This window comes from Athene noctua, chromosome 1 (assembly GCF_965140245.1).
Source record: "Athene noctua chromosome 1, bAthNoc1.hap1.1, whole genome shotgun sequence".
NCBI classification, from domain to species: Eukaryota; Metazoa; Chordata; class Aves; order Strigiformes; family Strigidae; genus Athene; species Athene noctua.
The window spans coordinates 164,460,581-164,482,818 of record NC_134037.1 but is presented as its reverse complement, the minus strand read 5'-3'; the positions used below and the strand labels follow the sequence as shown (position 1 = coordinate 164,482,818).

Genomic DNA, 22,238 nt, shown 5'->3' with positions numbered 1-22,238 from the left:
TCTTTTCCTACACATAAAAACCATGAAGGGAAGTAGAATAATTCAAGTCATTTCCCATTTGTAGCTACTGAGGCACAAGATATATTTAAACAGTTGGTACAGAAAAAATGGAAAGCATCTACCATATCAATGTACAGCTAGCATGCCAAACCATTAATGTAAGAGCTAAACAAGGGATGAATACATCATGTGCAATAGTCTCACATGATATAAATTATTCAATACCTGACCAAAGAAAACAGCTTTCAGGAGAGAGGGGGAGGATCTGAAAGTACTTTTGCAGTTTGAATAAATACAGTATTATGAACTGATGCAAAAATCTTTCTAACTCTACACCACAGTTAAATAACCACATGTATTTTCAAACCATACCACTACGTTACATCAATCCAACCTGCATTCTGATGTTTACCATAAAGGTAGATTTCATCTGATACAGTGCTGAAAATTTTAAAATAAAACCAACTGTAAAAGTTACATTACTTGGTACATAGCATAAAATTCTGAAAATACATTCTTGCCTATGTCCCCTTCTTCCACTTGCGGGATATGGATAACGCATATCCCTACTGGTACTGCAAGTCTTTTGCTTTTCTAATTTCAAACTGGCTACAGAACACTTTATTTGGGATTGCTATGCTGGCAAAAAATTACCATACACTTAATTCATGTCAAACAGAAGCCTTTTGTAAACTTAGATACACAGAAAGAAGGCTTTTTAAGTGACAAATTGACAAACAACAAAATATCTAGCATTATAAATTACACATAGATTATGGAGAATCTGATGGTGTAATGATTCCAGTGAATGACTTAAATGGCTGATTTCATACATGATCTTGAAAGAGATGATTTCACTCAAACAGAAGTTTATAGTACATACTTAGTTCTGGCAACTGACAGAGCAAGTTGCATTTGGAGATAGCACATTGTTTTTATACTCAGTATTAATAACAAATTCAGATATAGTTTCTAAAAAACAGAGTACTTAGAAACTCCAAAACAGGCTGTCCTTATTAATCCATTTTATAGTTCACAAAAATAATAGCATTTGAAAAGGTTTTTTCCTCACTCCAAAGTAGACTGGAAGCAGCAGAATTATCTTCTCCTATAAAATATTCACAAGCTGTAAACTGTAACTATATAATTTTTCTGCTTCGTTCTCAATGATTTGGTAACTGATATTCTGACACCAGAATTTTGCAAGACATCTCAAGCCCATCCTTACTTCCTGACAAACTGCACTCTGACTTAAGTCACTGAACAACAAATCATTCCCCAGTAAAAAGTTGTAACATTTCCATACCTAGTTACTGCTAATCAGAGAACTCCAACTAAAATCAGAAATAAAATGAAGTACAGTGAAACCTCACAATTCCAAAGCACTTCTTTGAAAGACCAATTTCTCACTTTAGTATACAGACTTTTAAGTACTTACTTCTTTCGATTTGTCTCATTTTCAAGTACTAGCTTTCAATGAGAAAAAACTTAAGTATGGTTGAATACATACTTACAACTAGCAACCACCAGAAGACAGTGATGCCAGGTTTCATTAATCCAAACAACATGATCCCAAAGCGGGGCTCACTGTAAATTGCATTTACTTCTCTAAAGCAGCACAAATTTTAAAAGAGAAAAACCCCAAAAGTAAAAAAAAAACCCAACAAAATACACCCAGAGACAAAAAAAAATTATCATCATTCCTTTAGGATAATACTGTGATCTAAGAAAATGATTTCTGAAGTGTAACTTCTACATTTCCTTCAAAGGCTTCACTGTTTCTAGTATCACCTAAACAGTACATATTAATAAATTACAACTAACTAGTTGTTAGTTGTAACAACAACTAACTTGTTGGGGGTTTTTTTCACACCAATAATAATGATGAGAGCAACACCATTCAAGTACTTGAATTGTGCAAATTAAAAACCTTTAAATTTTGTGTACGTCTTCAGCTACATGCATCAATAAATCTTATTTCCAGGTTACAGAAACTCTGTGAGCAGAGACTGGAGTTAATGTTTGCCATGACTGAGCTCCTCTTTCCCAGTAAGTGCCACCTCTCTCCTCTAGGGACATTATGGAAGATACATAAACCAAATACAACGTGTTCCAATTAAACTGTAACATTTAAGACTCTCTCTTCCATCAGTTTCTGTTTTTAAACTCCAGTTCTCAAAGCGAGCTACTGAGAGGGCAATCCATCTGCAGCATCAATATGGGGAGCATATTGGAAACGGCAACGTACACTCTGGACACCAGAAAAGACAGGTTACTTCAAAAGGTGTGCAGAAACAGGGCAGGGAGGGAAGAAATTCCACCATTCCCTGAAGGATATATAAACTACGCCAAGGAATATCTGACCAGATGGTTAGACATGGTTTTGGGGTTGGTTTGGGGTTTTGTACCTCCACAGAGGTGCATAGGGAGAAGAGCATTCCACCTAAGGAAAGAGACTTGAATGATTTTTAAAGAAAGGGGATTATGTAAAAATATTAAGGGGATACAAACGCTAAACAGACAGCAATTCTTCAAGGTTCAGCTAACAACTATGTTCTGTGAAAAGATCATCACAAGTTCAGTTCATAGCATAAATGCTAACGAAGTTCTAAGCCCTGCAGGCTTTTAATTCTTACGGAGTTTCAAACACAACTGTGCCAGTGGTCTGGTCAGAATATACTTTACTTAGAGTCCATAAGCATATACTGAAAATTACAATTATAGGCACCAGACACAGCTGGACTGTAACGCAAAAGAACCATGATCTCCTAACATGTCATGTTACAAATGGTCTAGCCACTGCAAGTCAAGAAAAGTGAAACAATTAACACATGATCTCCTTATCTTAAAATTGTAGGTACCAATGCATTTCAAAGCTTCAGCATTACAGTAAATTTTAAAAGTGTGTTCTCAGTGAAGTAAGAGGATGAAACATAATTTTACCTGATTTATAAACAATTAAATCATTACTTTTCTTTTCTAAAAAAAAAAAAAAAAAAAATAATACACAGAACAGATAACTTTCTAATCCAAGCATTATTGTAATAAGGCACGTTATCTTTCCAGGTCTATGTAATGAATGGACATATAGAGCCAACACTTATGAAACACCCTGCTTCATGTATGGCAGGCAGCTACCACAGTAAAGACTATGGCAAACAGACACCTGAAGATCCGCATTTTAACAGCATGACTCTTCTCTAGCAAGTAGATGCTAAGATAAGAGGGAAGAAGTTTGAAGTGCCCTCCTCCTCACCATGATTGAAAAACCACACGTATTAGACTGAGGGCTCTGTTAAGCTTTTGTGGGAAAAGATGCTTGAAAAGGTGTATAGAAGGAATGTTACCAACAGCAGGGCATAAACTAGAGTGGTCATAAAACAATCTTCAAAGTAATTTCTGTTACTACAGTGATGAATTTGGGGGGAAGGTATAAACAAGAGTAATATCTCATCTATGTTTATAAAAGAAAATGAGAGCTGGGTAACTTAGTACCCTCATCCAGGAGGCTGCCATTGATGCCAACTTTACACCATGTGCATCTAAGAGTTTAAAATACTTACCAGAAAAAAAGAGCAATATTGTTTATCATGCTCCAAAGCCACTGCAAAAATAGGGACTTGGTGCAGAATGAGCAGAAAAAATCCAAACCACCTGCTACTGCTTTGTAGCATCAGTCATTATGCCAAGCAGTGGCAACACATGAAGCTGCTATTTGCCAAAGCATCTGGGTTGAAAGCAATACGGTGTTGTTCGCTGGCAGTGCTGTACAAGCTAGCACAAAACTGTTTCAAAATGTCAGTCAATCTCAGACAGGCTCTTCAAGACTTCTACAGTAATTTGCAGAAACCCTACAATTCTTAGCAACTTCAGAGAGCCCTATCGCATACAAACGTATGTAGGCACCATAGAGTCCCCTCTTCTCTTCCTCTGCCCCACAAAACAGTAAGGGGAGACTTCCTCACACCTCTAGAAACAAAACAGAGTGGACAGAATAAAAAAAACCTGCCTTTGCCATTATTTGCAAGAAGGAAGCACGTAGACTCTTGAGAGTGCCATGGTACTGCTCACCTTTAGCCAATAATCCAATATTTCAAAATGTCAGCAACGATTATGCTACAAAATGGAAATCATATGGATAGAGTCGCACAGAAACTAACAATGAACAAACACTATTAAAAGGACTCAAGTCAGAGATAGCCTTCTTCATGTGCTGATAATAATTTTGTTGTGGGTTCTACAACCATAGAAAAGAAGGAGTATAATGTATCCTGATCTGTCTTCCTACATAAGCAAGTCCCCAAAATTATGGAGAGATTTCTCTGAAATGCTCATGGTATCAAATAAAGAAAGCAAGCCAACCCATCTTCTGGAACATGAGAACCAAGTTTGTAGGAGCAGTGAAGTCCCTGGTCAGCTCCACTTCAACCTCCATAGATTTTCAAGGGAAGCAAAGTCCTCAGTAGTGAACCACTGAACACATTTGTATTTGGCCATAGCACTGTGTTTTCTGTAGACACAGAAACTGTCATAGGGTTGGCCCAGAGTTTAACTGCAGAAACTGCAGTTTTTGTTGCATATGCTCTGTTTTTCTTACAACTTTTCTAAATGGTCTGTCTCTATCATATTCATGGGTATGACATTACGGTGAACATCTCTTGAATTCTCAGCAGGCCTGAAAAACTTGGGAGACAGCTCACAGGAGAAGAGATTTAGTCTTCTGACCACAGAGCAAATCAGAGATCTGCACCTGGGCACACTGCAGATTACTGATCAGGAGCCAACTACCGCTTCTCAAAAGGCACAGAATTCAAGACATTTACCTGTCCACTTGATTCGGAGGCTGAAAAAGTTATCTGTGGAGAGAATCTTGAAACTTGCTGGTGCTCCTGTCTTGCCTAGGGTTTAAAGCTCCAGTAAATGGAAGACTCAGCTAGATGTTGCTCATCATCCAAAAAGATGCAGCGTATCTTCCTGTCATGGGGAGAACCCTTCCACACAAGAATGTGACCTGATAGGTTCCTACTGCCTTGTTTAGTCTATACTGAAGCATTTTCTTCACATTTTCTCTTCAAAGCTTCCAATATCCTATTTGAGAGGGAGTAGGAAAGAACTCCTCTGTGGGAAGCTATAATTATTTTATTTACAGAAATGCAGGATCAAAAAATTTCAGTATACATGTTTAGCAATGCCAAAGGAAAAATGCTCAACTACCTAACCTTGACATGTTCAAGACATAACAAAGTAAGTTAGGATAATGTGTGCCAAGTAAGAAGGTAAACTCTGTATTACATACTATTATGAGGAAACAGAAGGCGGGGGGGCGGGGGGCATGATGATGGTATGGGGGACAGACCCCAAACCCAAAAATCATACACAAAGTAAAGTCCCCTAGATGAAAAGCAGTGGTTACGCTTCCACTTTTCCCTTTGCACTTTTATCTCTCTGGACATTCCCCTGTTTTTCTTTATCAAGGACAAGACAGTTATGATAATTTTTAAAGAAACCGTGCAAGCATGTTTCTGCAAATGGAACAGAATTTTTAGAAGTTCTCAACATTGACCGAAATTCCTACTAAGATAACGTGGAGCTTTATCATTTGGTTATCACAGACACATAGCTGTGCAAACAAAGCTTTTGAAAAGCTCTTAAATAAGAATACAAATTTATGCATATGTGTCCCAATCTGTTTCTACTTGCCTTTGGTGTAACTGAATATGCTGCCAAGAGTTAATCTATTTACTACTACCAAATATTTTTAATAGCTATCTATGTATATAATCTATAAAGTTTGCAGAGCTACTCTAAAAAACAGACTCAATTCCAAAACTGGGAGAAGACAGATGCCTTCCCACCTTCTCTCATTTTATATGTTAGCCTGAGTTTCCCCAGCAAAATTCAGCTAGTTTTTGACAACTCTGGTTAAAGAAGCTAATACTTCTTCATGGTGCTGCTTCATACTCCACTCTGCTCTACTCTGTTCAAACAAATAAGGAAAAGCTTTATGAGACACTAGAAGACTTTCCATCCTTCTTCAGCTTATGTGTATCCAAAATGGCAGATATCCGAGTTCAGCTCATCCACTGGGAACAATTCATGCAAACTATCTTCTTTATGTTCATCAGCAGAAGGGGTAATTTGCCCAGAAGAAACATGCTTGTGTCTGTGTCTGTGCGCACGCACATGCCTAGTATTTTATTTCTGAATTCTGAAGGAACGATCACAGAGTCTCAACGAATAAGGTTGAGAATCAAGGAATATAACTTCAAGAAAGATAAATAGTCAGTGGATCCATGCATAAAAATCCCTTCTGTAATCAAGTAGATTAGATACAACAGTAATTCTGTCTACTCAGATGAGAAACTAGACAGGCAGGATTTAATTACTGAAGGCGAGAAGCATGTTAGGCATACAGATTCATACTCAGAGGTTAACACGCTCGTCCCTTCCCCTGTAACTGTACTGAGGAGCCCAGAATGAGCTGGAGAAAAGACACTCCCTGACTCTTCAAAAATGAACATATTGATGCTTCTTCATGGAGCATCTTATACAGACACTGCTAATAATTTCTAAGGCATTTCTTATCTTCAAAACTCTCGCAGACAGTTCATATCTTTGAATAAGGAAAGACAGAAAAGAAAGACAGACCTCTGTCAGAGGTCCCATTAATCCAAAATGTGCAATACCTATCTAATTACCTGGTCTTTGATGAAATTCAGCTCATTCATTAGATAAATAACCATGAAGCTAATCTTGAAAGGTGACCAAATCACTTTAAGTAGCCTGCTACATAGACTTGCTCATAAGACACCAATTCACTTTTCTCTAAATTGATCAAAAGGCTTAGATAAGAGGGAGATTAAGCATCTTCCTAATGGTTTACTGCAGCTTCTTGGAAAGATGAAGCTACTCTAATCTGTTATCGAGGATAATGTGGATTTTTGATGGCAAAATGGTACTGTTAATAAAATCAGATCTTTGCAAAAAAGGTATGATACAAAGTAAAACAATAAAATACTGTATTAAAATACTCTTAAACTATAACCAAGCTGTAAATCATGAGCAAGTGTATTTCTGCAAAGCAAGAATTCCATTCTTTTCTCTACCAATTCCTTCCTCAAAAAAATAGCAAAGTAGATTTTTCATTCATATTATATAGGCTATAGAAAATGGAGTTACTGGACACAAATTATTCCTCAGCTGTCTTAATATACATTAATACATATACATTGAGTGTTTATATGCATCTGAGTTGAATACCTGTAGCCAGAGTGAAAGACTTCAAGTAAAAAGACGTCACTATAGATCTGGCAGTGGTTTTAACGTTGCTCTAGACGAAGTTAGCTCACAAATTCTATTTAAGGAAACTGCCTTCTATTGAAAAAGTGGAATATTCAGCTAGCTACGTTTTGGTGGCACTTTTTCTGAACAGAGTGTCAGAATTTTTGCTTTTGGATGGCAGCCTGTAGAGTCTGGATTTCTCCCAAGAAAAAATGAAGTTCTGCTTCTTGCCTTCCCCTGGAGCTCCACATGCCTCCAGACATAGAAGAAAACACCAAACAAACAAAAAACACAACAACTACTTTTTGCCTTTCTCAAGATTCAAACAGTTGTTGCCTGGGGCCTTTTGCTACCACTATCTATGTAGGAATACAAAGCTGAATACAGCATTCTAAACTGAAGTTGCAGAATCCTCACTTGAAAATTGACCAATTGATTTGGGTGTGAAACAGTCTCTTTTTCTGGGGGAAATCTCTTTTCTTCAGAAGAGAATTCATGAAGACCCATAAAGTCCACAAACTCAGCCTAAGACAGAGGTCCAGAATGACTTTACAGATACAATTTGTCAGAAGATGGAAGAAAATAGAACTTTTGAAGAAATCCTACGGAAAAACACCACAAAATTCTCTCGGGCTTTGGAAGTGAGAAGGAAGCAAAGAATATTCCTGAAGCTCCAGGTCAGGGAAAAAGAGTTACATACATATAGATATTTACGTATTATGTATACATAACAAGAGGTAAAACAAATGTGTTTTCTTTGTTTTGACCAGGAAGAAAAACAGAGTCGTCTTCTGCAACAAGAGTAAGGTCAAAGGGAAAGGAAAAAGATTCTACCAGTCCTCCTTTAAGGACTAGTAGACAACAGCAAACTTAACAGTTCAGTAAACACAGAACTAGCAGCTGTATACATCTACACTAACAGAATCAGCTGGGCCAAAGAAAGTTCCTTGACACAGAACTATGATCCACTGTGTCCATAAAATGTTAGAGCATTCATAGCATCAGTTCCAACTAGCACTCTTCCCCAGTAACTCCTGGGAATGTGTGGCAGTCAGCATGTTCCAGGAATCCTTCCCAGTAGGCAGCTTTCAGGCAGCCACCCAGTTTTACAGGCTAGGACAGTTAACTAGCACAGATGTGTGCTGTTCCATGTGATCAGCTTCAGTGTCTGGGAACATTCAATTTACTAACAGAGAAGCGGGCCTTTGTGAAATTTTATTCTTAAATCTCTTCTGACTACATCTGCTCTTGCAGCTCTCTTTTGGCATACTTCACTAATGGGGTCTTTTACCTATCTTGAGAAAATCTCCTTCCAAATAGTGAAAGTGGCAAAATAGAAAGGGTTCAATTGCGAATGCATTTTTTGTAAAATACTGGGGTGCAAAGAAAGAGGAGGGAAGACATGTCAAAAGCTATCATCTGAAAAACTGCACTGCTTGCTTGAAGATTCTGGCCTGGTCAATCTGTTTCTTTGCGAGGTGCTTTGTTTAAAAGAAGCTAATGCTCCAATCAGGAAACTACACAGTGAGATCAAAGGACAGGAACAGTCAGTTGATACTGAAGATCACCAAGCACAAAACACATACATGCAAAGATCTTCAAACACTAGTCTAAATTGAAGTATACAGACTACCTTATATTTTTTTTCTTATTTACTTACCATCTTAATGCTAGAATCAAAATTTTCCTTCAACATCTTAACATGCCAATTTTGAAAAACTGAATTTTGGTACAAACTCCAGAGATATGAACATTTAACTTAAAAGAAACACAAGCTTTTTTACTCTACCTTCTGAGATTAAGCACAGAAGTACACTTAAACTATACACTATGGATACATCATTTTACTCAGGTAAATCTCCAAGAATTACTCAGCACTGTAACATGATTATTTAGTTTTACAGTAAAAAGTTTTAGAAATGTTTAACTTCAAAACCAAGAACAAATCAAATAATAGATTACTGCGCTTTTTTTTACAGTCTTTAAGGAGCCCACATAGCCCACTTAAAGCATCATCTTAACATAAAAATAAAGAACACTACTTAAAAAAAAGTTGTAAATTAAAGTATGATGGACATCCATTGCTTTTCACAGGTATTTTAATAAACTTTAGTAAGTGAAATATTTCAAAGGGCAAACACACCCTTTCAATCCAAGCTAGCACAAAGCCTCTGTATTACTGGAAGGTACAAAGCTTGGTAAACATTATTTGTTTGGAGTTTTAAAAATATTTGTTAATAAGGTGATCTAATACATGTAAGACAATATTCCATGATATCTACATAAAGATATCAACAGTTTTATATTCAATCCAACTCACATAGAAGGATCTGATCTACTTCTTAGAGACATTACTAGCAAGTCAGAGCTCAATACAACAGATGAATCATATATAATTTTACTAACATACAAAAACTTGAAGTCTCAGTTCAAGCTATCTAGGCATATTCAGTGACCTTGGAGGAGCATGAAGATGGGTGAAAGTCCTACTACAGATAAGCTAGCATTTAAAAACGAATCCATCAAAATGTTGTTGTATTCATCCCACTTCTTGACTTCTATAATCACTGTAGTATGTACAGGGATCTTCATGTATTGCCAGAAATAGTTATTTATTCCTCTGGAATAGTAAGACAGCCCCGAGGAACTGCAGGCTATAATCACAGTATTACAACGTTTCTTCTCTATTCAAATGCCTTACTGCCTACATAACCAGGAAAAACATTGCTTGTGTCCACAAACCAGGTAAGAATGACATCAACTTCACCCACCTTTGCAAACACGATCCTCCTACTTCATTTCCTGGCAGAGCACATCTATTGATCCTTCTACATTGTATTTCAGAGGTAGTACAAACAAGCAGCAAGTTCACTCCAAGATACTGACCTCAAATAGGCAAGATGCACAAATATTAAAATTCTCTGTGATGTTAGTAAAGACACTGTGAGATCAGGTAACAGTGTTGGGTGGTATACCAAACTTTAGGTTTGGATTCTCTGTTAACACAAAAAGTGGATTCAGTAAGACAATGAAATACAAGTCAGGAGTATGCAAAAAAGAAACCAGTTAGAAGAACCATAACTAACAAGTACAAGTAGAACTTAATACTCTAACAAACTCAAGATACAAGCAAAGGACCCTTAATAACCAATTAGGTTAGAAAACGCTGGCACCAACAGATTTCCTTGGGGGAGGAGGAAATCAAGAACAAATCTCTCTTCTATGTCTGGAACAAAACTGCTGCCACCTGTTCCACCTTTATAGCAAATATGTTCAACAGCTGTCTCCATCTGCAATATACTCAAATCTAGATCTTCAAAGATATTTAGATACTCAACTCAGCAAACTGTCAACAAGAGTTAGATGTGAGTATCAGTGAAGTGCTAGGCCTCAGAAACAAGCCTTCAGAATATCGCTTTGGTTGATCGATAAATGCCGTGCTGCATATTACCCACTGTTGCCAGGATAACTAAAAGGTCAAAACTGCAAATTTGATGTCTCACCACCACTCATAAAAACAAAATATTGTTTCTTGCTCTCTAATCTAATCATTGTCCATAACAGCTTAATTCTTTTGAGAATAGTGTCGAAATGAAAATCTGAGAACTGTAAACATTCTCAGTTTTACGGTATTTTCCAAGCTTAATTATGTTCCTTAGTACAGAAGGTTTTAACTAGACCCACTTAAATTATGTGTGAACTGCATCTAGTGACATAAAATGGCTGACAAGTATATTCTTAAACTGTCTTACAGAAATATCCAAGTTAATAAGCATGGATAGCTGATAGCATATTAAGACAAGGAAGCCATTGTAAAATCTGGTGAGAGGAACACCTACTCCCCTCCATATAATAGGCAAAAACCTCCATCATCAGGTCTGAGCATACTGTATGTTGCTTTGACAAACTGGGAATATACCAGCTTGGCATACCAGTTAGGCATCAAGATAACAGAATGTGTAGTCACCACTGTCTGGAATAGCATTTAATATAAACATATTAAAAAACATGTATCAAGGGATGAATTGAATTGAATAGGAAACAGCAGGCTGACTAGAAATAGAGAAATAACAGTTTTTAAGAAGTTACAATGTCCAATTTCAGCAAGATCTATGAACAATATTTGCATAGTTCTTGCACACCCCCTACCTGATAACAGAATTCCTACCAAGAACTATCAGGTACTCAGGACTGCCTGTTAAGAGAGCCATCCTATGGACTCTCTCTCTCTCTCTCTCTCTGTACTTTAAAACCTAACCCCAAAAGAATAGAACTGTTCACGGATGGAAGGAAGAGGTCATCTACATCTGACTGCATGATTTATAAAACAGGATGCCCCCTACAAACATGTATACCCCTTCTTACGGATTCTACAAAGGATATGGTAAGGAACTAAAGTGGGGCATCTTTTAAGTTAAGCCACTATTAAGTTTGTTTAGTGCTAGGGCTAGTCAAAACTGATGAATTTAGGGTATTCTGTCTCCACAAATAGCAAGTCCAAATCAAGCTACTGCTGTGTGCAATGGAAGATTTGCACCCTAAGATGTTCTTTGGGAATGCAAAACTTGAGATACGATTCTTAAAAAGCTGAGAAGGGCAAGCTCCTGAACTAGTGTTGCCCATTGCTGAGTTCAAGGGAAGAAGCTTCCTCTAGATATAAAGCACTGGCCTTCCCCCAAGAAGCATAAGGCTAAGATTCACTTCAAAGTCCATCCCCACTCCTAACTTCACTCAGAAACCTCCCAAGCCAGGAAAACTATCACTCTATGAATGCAGTTTGCTCCCAAAAAGCACACAAAACAGAACAAAACCAGCTGTCTGCTATACAGTATGATGCATAAGACAGAACACTCATACTAGCAAACACCTGAGCCAGTAAGTCAACATTATATAGCACAATGCAAGACTATATCAGCAGCTCTTAAATGCAGTCTAGCCATCCTATTACTGTGTTACCCAAGAGAACCTTTACTTTTCATTCACAGACTGACACCACAGGGGCCTTTTCATTACAGCTGCTCATTTGATGACTTTAAGGGCTGTAAGATAGACTCTATATTTGTAGTGTTACATTCATTGTAGACCTTGGGCATTCTCAGTCGACTGAGCAGTAATTCTGGAAGTGTATAATATTTTTTTATAATAGTTAAGACTGTAATTCTTAATCTGAAATTGAATTTTTTGTTCAAATTCAAAATTTTTCTCGAGTCTAAGTGAGTCTTTGCTCTTAGAAATAGGTAACAAAAAAATTTCAGCCTTGAAATATAGCTGCTAGAGCTCTACTGTTTATTAGAAAGAAATATCATCACTTAATACTTTGTTGAAAGTTACCTCAAAAAAAAATGTTTTTAAAAGAGGACCACATAAATCAGGGTACAAAATTAATAGAAATTACTCTTTAAAAATGTTAAAACTATAGATGTATATCTTTAAGATACTTTTTCAAGCATTATGCAGCTGTTGAAGTGCAAAGCTCCTCTGAATCTCCTATCTCAATGGTCCCCTGAGCTGACAACACCCCAACTCCACCAACACAGGAGAGGGAGATTGAGCTGCAGTGGCTGGAGCTCTGCACCGCCCCTGTCCTCCTGAAGAAACATGCTGCTACTGACTACTGCCACCCAATGCCCCTGTGAGCTCCACCAAGCACTCTTGTGAACAGCCTAAGAAAGAGTATTTCAATTACTTTTGCTGCAAAACATATATAAAACTTCCAGACATGAAAAAATCCTATACAATTACTAGCAGGGCTTTCTACAGGAATTCACACGTATCTCTGAAGAGAAAGAGAGCTGCTCTCTCTTAAGAGGAAGCAAATTAAACAAAACCAGAGGCCTCTAAAGATCTTCTGGTTTAGATGCTTCAGTCTGTTCCCAAATAAGAAAAGTAGCATTCTCCACCAGGCTATACTTACATGCCAAAACCCTGGAACTGGATTTTTGTCATTTGTTTCCTTTTCAATGAGGAGTGAGGCTAAAAACTTAGATCTTCATAATCACAGGTACTAAGCAATTCTGGAGTAGGGGAAAAAAAAAATTCCCCTTTAAATAGGCAACTTCTTTTTAAATATGGATGCATGAATCTAACTTTAGCTGTCCAGGTTTTCACATTTCTGATCTCAAATACAGAAACTAGAGCATTAATCTAGTCTCTTGACTTCAAGGTTATCATTCATTGAGGTCAATGACTCTATTTCTGAAAAGCAGAACTTCCACTTTCATTATGATAACTGTTGCCCTTCAGTAAGCAACTGTGTTCAACTCGTTCCTGACTGCTTTCTCACAACTGCTGACAAAAAACTAACAGGCAGAAAGACAGCACGAACAACTCCTGCAAAGGGAGTTATCTATGTAAAATAGTGGTTAACCCTAAAAGCATTCCTATTCATGCAAAGTGCTCATTAGCTATCTGTATTTAAAACTTCCGCTACTAATGAGCAACCCTGTCTCTTACATTATTTTCTTGGTATCTTCTGTTTATGTTAACCTTCTGTTTATCTGCCCAGCCAAGACCTGAGTATCCAATAAAAACTGCCTGAAATGATACAGTCAAATAAGTGAACAAGTTACTGATGGACAGAATCAGCCTAATTGGAATGAAAGGCACCAACCAGAACCAAAACCAGAACCAGCCCACACTGTGGTTCTGGTATGGAATTAGCACACGAGCCAAACATTTGCTCCTTTACAACCCAGTTCTGGTTTTATGCCAACAACATACATCTCACAAAAGACACTCCAGGTATGCAATTACTTAAGTGGAACCATAGATAGTACAGTCACCATTTCCACAAGAAGATACAAGTAAGTGATAAAAAGGTGATGCTCCAGTAAGCTTCTGGAATTCACTGGTAAAACTGAGAAGTAACTCTGAACAAAGTAGTTCAAATGCATATCAGCAGATCTGAGATAAGGCAAAACAGATGAACTTCAAAATGCAGAACAGTAGTTATTGGACACAAGTGTTTTCTGACTAAAGAGTAACAGTGGGGGTTTTTTGGTTTGTTTTTTTACTACTGACATATAAAAACATTCTTCAAAATAGCTACAGGCTCAACGAAATCAGCAGCTAAAATATTACAAATATGACATGTGAGAGACATGGCGCAATTCTAAATTTTCATACTACTCTTACATAAAACTAACACTTGAACACTTTCAAGACTATAAACTCAACCCAATCCAAGAACTTCCCAGAAGTCTTTACTCTGCACTTGTTACATTTTAATAAGCAATGCAGATGGGGAAAAAAATCAACTACAAAAGGCAAGTATCCATGCAAGTATTTACTATTTCATTGTTCTTGCACTATTCTTTTTGAGTAGTGTTGGAGTGGCTTCTTTTTACCCTTTTCCAAACATGAACAATATTTTTTAAAGTTAAGAGCAACATGATCACTTCCAGTGTTTTATCAAACAGATATAAAATTTTCACATTTTATATCACTTGCTTGTTCTCAACATCTCTGGTGCATTCAGTGTATTTTCATGATGATGAAGAGAAGAATTTGATATAACTATTATTTTCATCTGTCTTCTACATTCAAATTTACTCATGAAAATGTGAATGTGTTAAAAAAATAAAGTTAATGCATGATAAATTCTACTGCACAACTGAAGATAAAATAACCACCCTAATCTTCTTTTTAATGATTTAACATGATCAGACCTCTGGATCAGTTTATACAGGTATAAGAATTTGACAAAAATACTGTAATATTCATATATTGTATATGTCTATTTAAGATATAACTGATAACAGTTACCCTGTTTCCATGCTGCCCTTAGTATGCAGAAATGTCCCAAGCAATGTTGTTCAATGGCCTTCTAAATCAGGAAGAGCTAGCTGTTGTGTTTTAATATAAAGTGCATCATCATCTAAAAGCAGTTCAGAACATGCAGACTTGTTTTCCTTCCCTTCTGCTTTCAAGAACCATACTTCAACAATAACTGTTACCAGTTAATCTCCTCTGAGAGGATCAGTATATGGTGTTAAGGAATGGATCCTTCTGAAACTTGTACTTTTGGTTTAGCAGATCTATACTGGTCCTTTATACTCTCAACTAAGATATGAGCACTTTTCTTACAAAGGTTAAGAAAAGACAAGACGATTTAAGCTCTTCAAAAGCTAAAAGATCTGACAACTAATTATTTTTAGTTATATATTCCTAGGCTGCAGCCAACTAGTAAAAAAATCAGAAAGTTCTCTGCTATAAATTCAATCCATTTTTATAAAGTAGCCTCCACAAAGAGGAGGGGGAAAACTAACAACCAACCACACAGTCATACTCTGCTTAACAGGTGCAGGACGAGATGTAGCAATCACTTTGAGAACATGAACTTTTAAACATGAGATGAATCCTTGTTTGTAAATACACAGCACAATCCCAAATTTGATTACACCATAAAAAGTAAACACTTGCTAGTATGATTATCAGCATACTAACTACAACCATAATGGCAGTAATAGCATTGGCACTTAAGGATCCTTTTTTTCACAAAATGTCCTGTAGAGACTGACTTTCAAAGTCCAAAGAAATAAAAAAGAAAAATTCACATTATGAAAATATTTTTTTTATCAAAAACCACATTTTAGGCAAAACTTCATTATCACAACATTCATTTGTAATGCACAAGCATGTCTGAAATATCAATTTAGCTTTTCCTATAATGAGCTGAATGAAACCCCAGCTTTGCTTTTTGCACAGAAAAACAGTATAGATCCTACAAAATCTACAAGTTAACAAGACAGACAAAAAGCAATTATTGAAAATCTTTCAGTTGTCCAAACAGTGTCTTAAAATGCCTTTCTCTATATGTCTCCTACATACCATAGGTGCTAAGAACAGGGCAAAAAGAGAAGTCAGACATGCTGCAAATCTATCTTCCTGGTTAGTCAAATTACAAAATAAGATTCACTATTATAATTTCTTCACATTTTCACTTTTTTTTTTTTTTTTTTTTTTTGGCACAGTGGACCTTAATACATTCCTGTGTTTTCAGCTTCAGTGGTGATCTAAAATGTAAGTATTCCAAGACAGAAAAAGTGAAAAAATCCTCTTCCTCAAGAGGCTTGTTTCCCCCAGTTATGCTGTGGTTAATTTTAGGGTTTTAGAGTAGGTCAGTTTCCAGTGAAATGAAATGAAATAATGCTCATTATAATAAAGAATTTATTGATCCTATAGAAGTTTTCATGCTTTAGCCAAAGGTAGCTTAGACATTACCAGGCATCTCTGATCAGTCACCCTCAGAAGCCAAGCCTTGTTGAAAATGCAACAGAACCATCCTCAATAACCACAAAACCTTTCAATTTCTGGCCTGAGCTTTCACCAGCTACTTTGAACTGGAGAAAGATATCATCAGAGTCATCATATGACTCTTGCTGTTACTGCATTACAAAATAATTACAGTACATTTTTTCATTTTAAGGCATGCAAATCATGTTTATTCTCAGAACCTCAGCATACTAATATTGGCTCTCCTAATAAACGGAAAACTGCAAATAAATCTTACTTGTCTAACTTACAACTTATATGACATGTCAGAAGCCTGAAAGTCTTTGGCAAGGTACACATTTTTTTCACACTGTATTTTATCATAGGACTTCTAAATAAAGAATTTGGGCTTTAGAAGATAGAATTATTACTTAAAATTCAAAATCTCGTATACATTTCTGTTCTTTAAACTCGTAATTCTACAAGTTCCCCATCATCAGAAATCCTGGCCAAAATTGAAAGTGCTTAAGTTTTAAGCTTTAAATCAGATTAATGTATTACAATATGAAATTTAATTCTCTCAAAGTGTAAGATACATAAAGTATGATTTCATAATAACATCTCTCCTTTCAGTTGTGGACCAAATACTTTTAAAGCTTTCAAACCATTTTCTCAATATTTAAATTGGGCTGTATTTCAATCTACAGGGCAACAAGCAAATCACCTACAATTCTATCAACTGCAATGACTGCCTACTAAACAGCTGCAAAAATCCAACAAAACCTTGAAAGATTCAATTTCGAGACATTAAATGCTATACCTCTAGATTTACATATTTAAAATATCTGAAATATCCTTTCAGAATATTTTTTTCTTTCCCCTCCTCTTTGCCCCACCCAATTTTACAATTCTTTAGACACAGTTTTACTTGAGCTATCAACGTACAACTTACAGAAGTTCAACTGAAATGAACGAATGTTTAGTTTTCACAGAATGAAATATCCACTTACAGCATCTTGGTCTTAATCCAACACGCTCCATGTAAATATACCCTCTAAAGCTGTTTATGCATGAACAGCTGATGCAACTGAAAACTGTCAATCAGGAGATGATCTGCATGCATACGTAAATCTATCTAGCTTTTTTTGCAGCCCCAAGGATTCATGGGCTTTAAAGCTGAAGAAGCAAATGAAAAGATCTGTCTTGTGTACTTCACTGCTCTACGCCTCAAAATCTAAATCACAGCACTGTTCATTGCTTAAATAAGGGCATTTGGTATAAAAAACTAGCAATCCTCCTGTACAACCTGAATTTTATTCTACTTCTGCTGATCATTTTTCATGTCAAAATAGTAACCATATTTCCAGCAGAACAGTATCACTAAAAATAAGCAATTTAATCTGCAAATACATTTGGCACATACACTATTTCGATTAGCAAAAAATGGAAGAACTTCCTAAAACATCAATTTTAAGAACAGCTAGTGACTTTAAAAGATGTTCAAAGATCCCATCCTCAGTTCCTGAGAAACCCTACAGTAACTGGACATAAGCCATCTGATAAGGCATAGTGAACTCTTATAAGCTATTAATTTGCTATGCTCTGCAGATGGATCCATAACATTTCTTGAAAAGAAAGTTAACGAATGATAGAAATAGTGTGTCACTAAATAGGTAACATACATCTGTTGGCATGTGGGGGGTATTAAAAGAGGGCAATAACAAGACAAGACTAAAAGCAGTACAGTTAATCACCATGTTTAAAAGCAAACCCTTTTTTTGCACAAAACTTGGGAAACAGTATTTCCATTCAGGGAAACCATTTTCTTCCTGGATAGCTGCAGAAGAGTTTCAAAGGGCAAAGAAAGATTTCAGTATTCTGCAGGTTCTTAAATATTCTACTAAGGTTGGAACATCATCATTTTGGGGGTACAGAGAATGGAATAGAAACAAAAAGTAGACCAAAACCATCAAATGTTTTCCCTTCTAAAGCCCTTGGAAATAAAATCACCTGTATGCATCGTCTTCTTTCAAGTCTCATATCATCCTGCGGGGGTGTGGGGGACGGGGGAGTCCAGAAGCAAGCAACACTGCAAACGAAGAAAAAAAGAGAAGTAAATGTAAATACAAAGTAATGAGATACCTAAAAAACATTTAAGCCTCCATTCCATTAGATTACATAGCGCTTAGTTCAACCCTGGCTCTCAAGTATAATCACAGAGCTAAATCAAGGAAGTTCCAACAGAAAATGAATTTTTCCAACAATAAAAGTAGAAAGAGACATTACAAAGACTATCTTCCACTGACATCTATTGTTAGAAAAATTTATCTAAGTGTCAAAATTTCAGAGATTAACTTAAATTTCAATTAGTCATTGAACAGTTCTGAAAAAAAGCTCTTCTCAAACCTGCAAAAGTGGAATTACTGATGGTTACCCATCTTTGCAAATAATTATGTGGATTTTTACATAAATTCAGGACAATATCTATAAAACACGACGGCACTTATGTGGGATTTTACTAAATCAACAAACTATAGAGCTGCAAGCGCACATAAATCCATACATGCACAAGTCCATTTTTTCCTCTTCTCACATGAAATTGAATTAGGCTCACCTTATACCAAATTAAAATATGCTCAAAAAATTTAACTGTCTACAAGACAAAGAGATACAAAGACATGAGTTTCTAGGAAGAAATAATTAATAGAAGTTAAAAAGAACAGTGGAAGTATAAAAAAAGCCAAACCAAAAACATGCAAGGAAACCACCAAGCTCCAAAACATAACACCCAACAATTAACCAACCCCTGGTCAAAGTATTTTTCAAGTATTTGCTTTTCACCGTTCTCCAACTAAATATCATTGGTAGTCTACAACCTACAAAGATATCAAAACCTCTACCAGATTACTAAGAATTTTAAAGAATCTCTGCAAATTACCTAACAGCTCAAATTGTAGGGTCTTAATTATTACTATTTAAACACCTCCTGATATACATAACTAAGAGAAAGTGTGTCTAGCCTAAAATGCACTTAGATACTGCAATTTGAGCAGACTGTTGCAGTTCACTCCATTTCATCAGCAGTGACTGTTTAAACACTGTATATACCTTAACCCAAGCTAGTTTTTCTGTCACCACACTGGCTTCTTCCTTGTGCCATGGAAATGTGACATGCATTCATAGACACACAAAACCAAAAAGGGGTGGAAGGAAGAATTACTTTTTTGATACATGTAGGGGTCACATGTTTCAGCAGGTCTGTTACTTTACAAGCAGGTGAATTCTTGCTGTTATGCCTCCAGAAGGTGGAGGGGGAAAACAAAAACTGCCCATGCCGCATCTTGAATCAACAGCCTTAGTTTTTTACTGCCGAAGTTCCAGAGACCTAGAATGTCACTGCCACATCCACAGTAGTCATGAACTTGGCAAGGCTGATGAGTACTGCCTAAGGCTACACAAGACCCTACAAACTAGGCACTCTCATGGCTAAATTGCTTCAATTTGGATAAAAGATTCAGTCTGGTACATGTGCTAAGTGTATACATTACAGAGACAGATTTTGTGTCTTGCACTGAGCTTAGTCCCACTAAACACAGCAGAGGCAGCCACTCGTACTCAAGAACAAGAAAAAAGGAAGAAACAGAAAACTCTTCTCTTCTTTCCACTAAATAGTCCCTGGATTTAAACAAACAACAGAAGTCCTGGAGCACCAGATATGTTCAGCCAGCCTAGTTAGGTGTCTTAAGGCTACAGAGCTATAATCTCATTTTTGAAAGTTCTCTCTGTCCAAGTTACTTTTATTATTTTTTATTATTATTAACCACAGTATCTGTGGACACTAATATTAGAGAAAGCCTTTTCCAGTGGTAGCTGCAGAGACTGAAGGCATGACTCTTTTGTCCTTACCACTCTGTAGCTCAAATACAGCAAGGATCACCTCTCATTTGCATTAGTACAAGGCCAGTTTCAATAAGCCAGCTTAGTTCAAACTATCAACAAACATGAGCAAAGCTAGCTGATTTTCAGCCAAAATAGATCGCAGAGCATTCATACATTGTCTTCTGCCAGTTCTACAATGGGAATGGTAAGCTCCAAAAGCAGCACATTAGCACATCTCCGGAGCTTTACAACAGCCTAATGTTGTATCAAACTGACTGCAACGCTAGCAACATACAGCACTGTCGTGGGCAACAGACTGCCAACTCTATTCCAAACCATAAGAGGAGGAAATCAGTTGATAAGAACATACTATCCAATAAACACAGAGACTAGCAAGCTATAGCTACAGAACTTGAAATCACACAGCTGATTTTGTCAAAGCAGTAAAGCAACTTCATACACACAGGAAGCTATGCTTTTTGCTGACTGGAAATTAATCTAGGTTATTTTTAAAATCACTTATAATACTAACTCTGAAAAAGTATTTCTCTTTCAAAGAATTCACAAAAGTATAAGAAACGAGAAACCACAGACCTGAATTATTTTAGAATTTAGAAGATGATGTTAGAGCTACTGACAGTAAGAGTTGCTGATGTAACTATGAAGCCATCAACAGGTTATTAACAGGGAATCAATACATCCGCCCACAAACCAATGCATTTCTTCAGTCTAGTCACAACTCTCCAACAATTATCACATTCTGAAGAACTGGACAACTAGAGTGGAATTAAAACCCACAGTGGAGGCAGGTGTCTATTGTAGCACTGTATTCTAAGAAGTGATCCACAACATAAAGAGCAATCTTAAAACAGTAGCCGAGAACAAAGACAATGAGTTACTGTGATGGTAACAGTATCATAGACACACAACATAAAAGGGTAGCATTTTAAACTTACTTTTTTTTTTTTTTTTTAAACAGATACAACCAAATCACATGTAAGAGTTGCAGAGGTAACACATTAAACTCAGTAACTGAGTGTCTTCTGTTGTGCCTCTGCATTACCAAGTTCTTAAAACCAAAAGGCCTTTTACACAGCCCATACAAGGGCTTCCTGGTTCAGATAATAAATTGATGACAAGAGCAGGCAAGCACAAGTCCCACTCATTCCACAGTCTGTAAAATCATTGCTAGAAGAATCCCCTTAATAATAACATTTACTGGGCTTTAAGAACCCAGTTTGATCTACTTACTGCTACAAAACTGAATTGGAAATAAAAGTGGAGGGAGGAAGAGATCCCAAAAAAGGTGTTGAAAAGCAAATTAATGAAAGTGGCATAACAAGCAAAAGAATAAAACCTCAAGTCTTTCATTTAAACAAAAAGAGCAGTTCTTAGAAATCACGTGTGTATTAAGCTACTACGCTAAAACTTTACTTCACGCTTTTATTTCCTATTTTAATTACTGTTGCTTTCTACTCTTCATCTCTCCTACCCACACACAGTGCTCCTCTGATCTCTTCAACATACAGATAATGGGATTACCTACTCAAACCACTCCACATTCATTAATAATTTAAAGTGTAGAGTTCAGCTTTACTACAAAATCTTTTGTTAGACAAGCCAAAGATGCTGAGCACATTTTATCCCATGCTATACCCCACCATATTATAAAGATGGTGACTGTGAAAAACAAAGCTTTCACATCTCAGGCTTTTCCTTGCACCGTAAGCCCGGTTTGCCTGTTAGCCTCTCTGAGGACTAAGGTTCTATTCCACTGTATTCCTTAACAGCTCCACTCCTTCCTTCAAAACACTCAATATCCAACTTATGTCAATAGGTTCACTGTAAATCAAAGTTGGTTTCAG

The 22,238-nt window shown here is 36.6% G+C and overlaps 1 protein-coding gene across 2 annotated transcripts in view; it reads right to left on the bottom strand.

Annotated features, from left to right (window-relative positions):
* The window catches only part of DYRK1A (dual specificity tyrosine phosphorylation regulated kinase 1A), an 86,702-nt gene that overhangs the window by 37,508 nt on the left and 26,956 nt on the right, over positions 1 to 22,238 (bottom strand). The window contains exon 2 of one of the 2 annotated variants that reach the window (XM_074903773.1): positions 18,505 to 18,583. In XM_074903773.1, coding sequence (XP_074759874.1) covers positions 18,505 to 18,514 — 10 coding nt within the window. In that variant the 5' untranslated portion in view covers positions 18,515 to 18,583. Of the gene's footprint in view, positions 1 to 17,504; positions 17,526 to 18,504; positions 18,584 to 22,238 lie in introns of those variants that run through there. The other variant, XM_074903782.1, reaches the window with a different exon arrangement.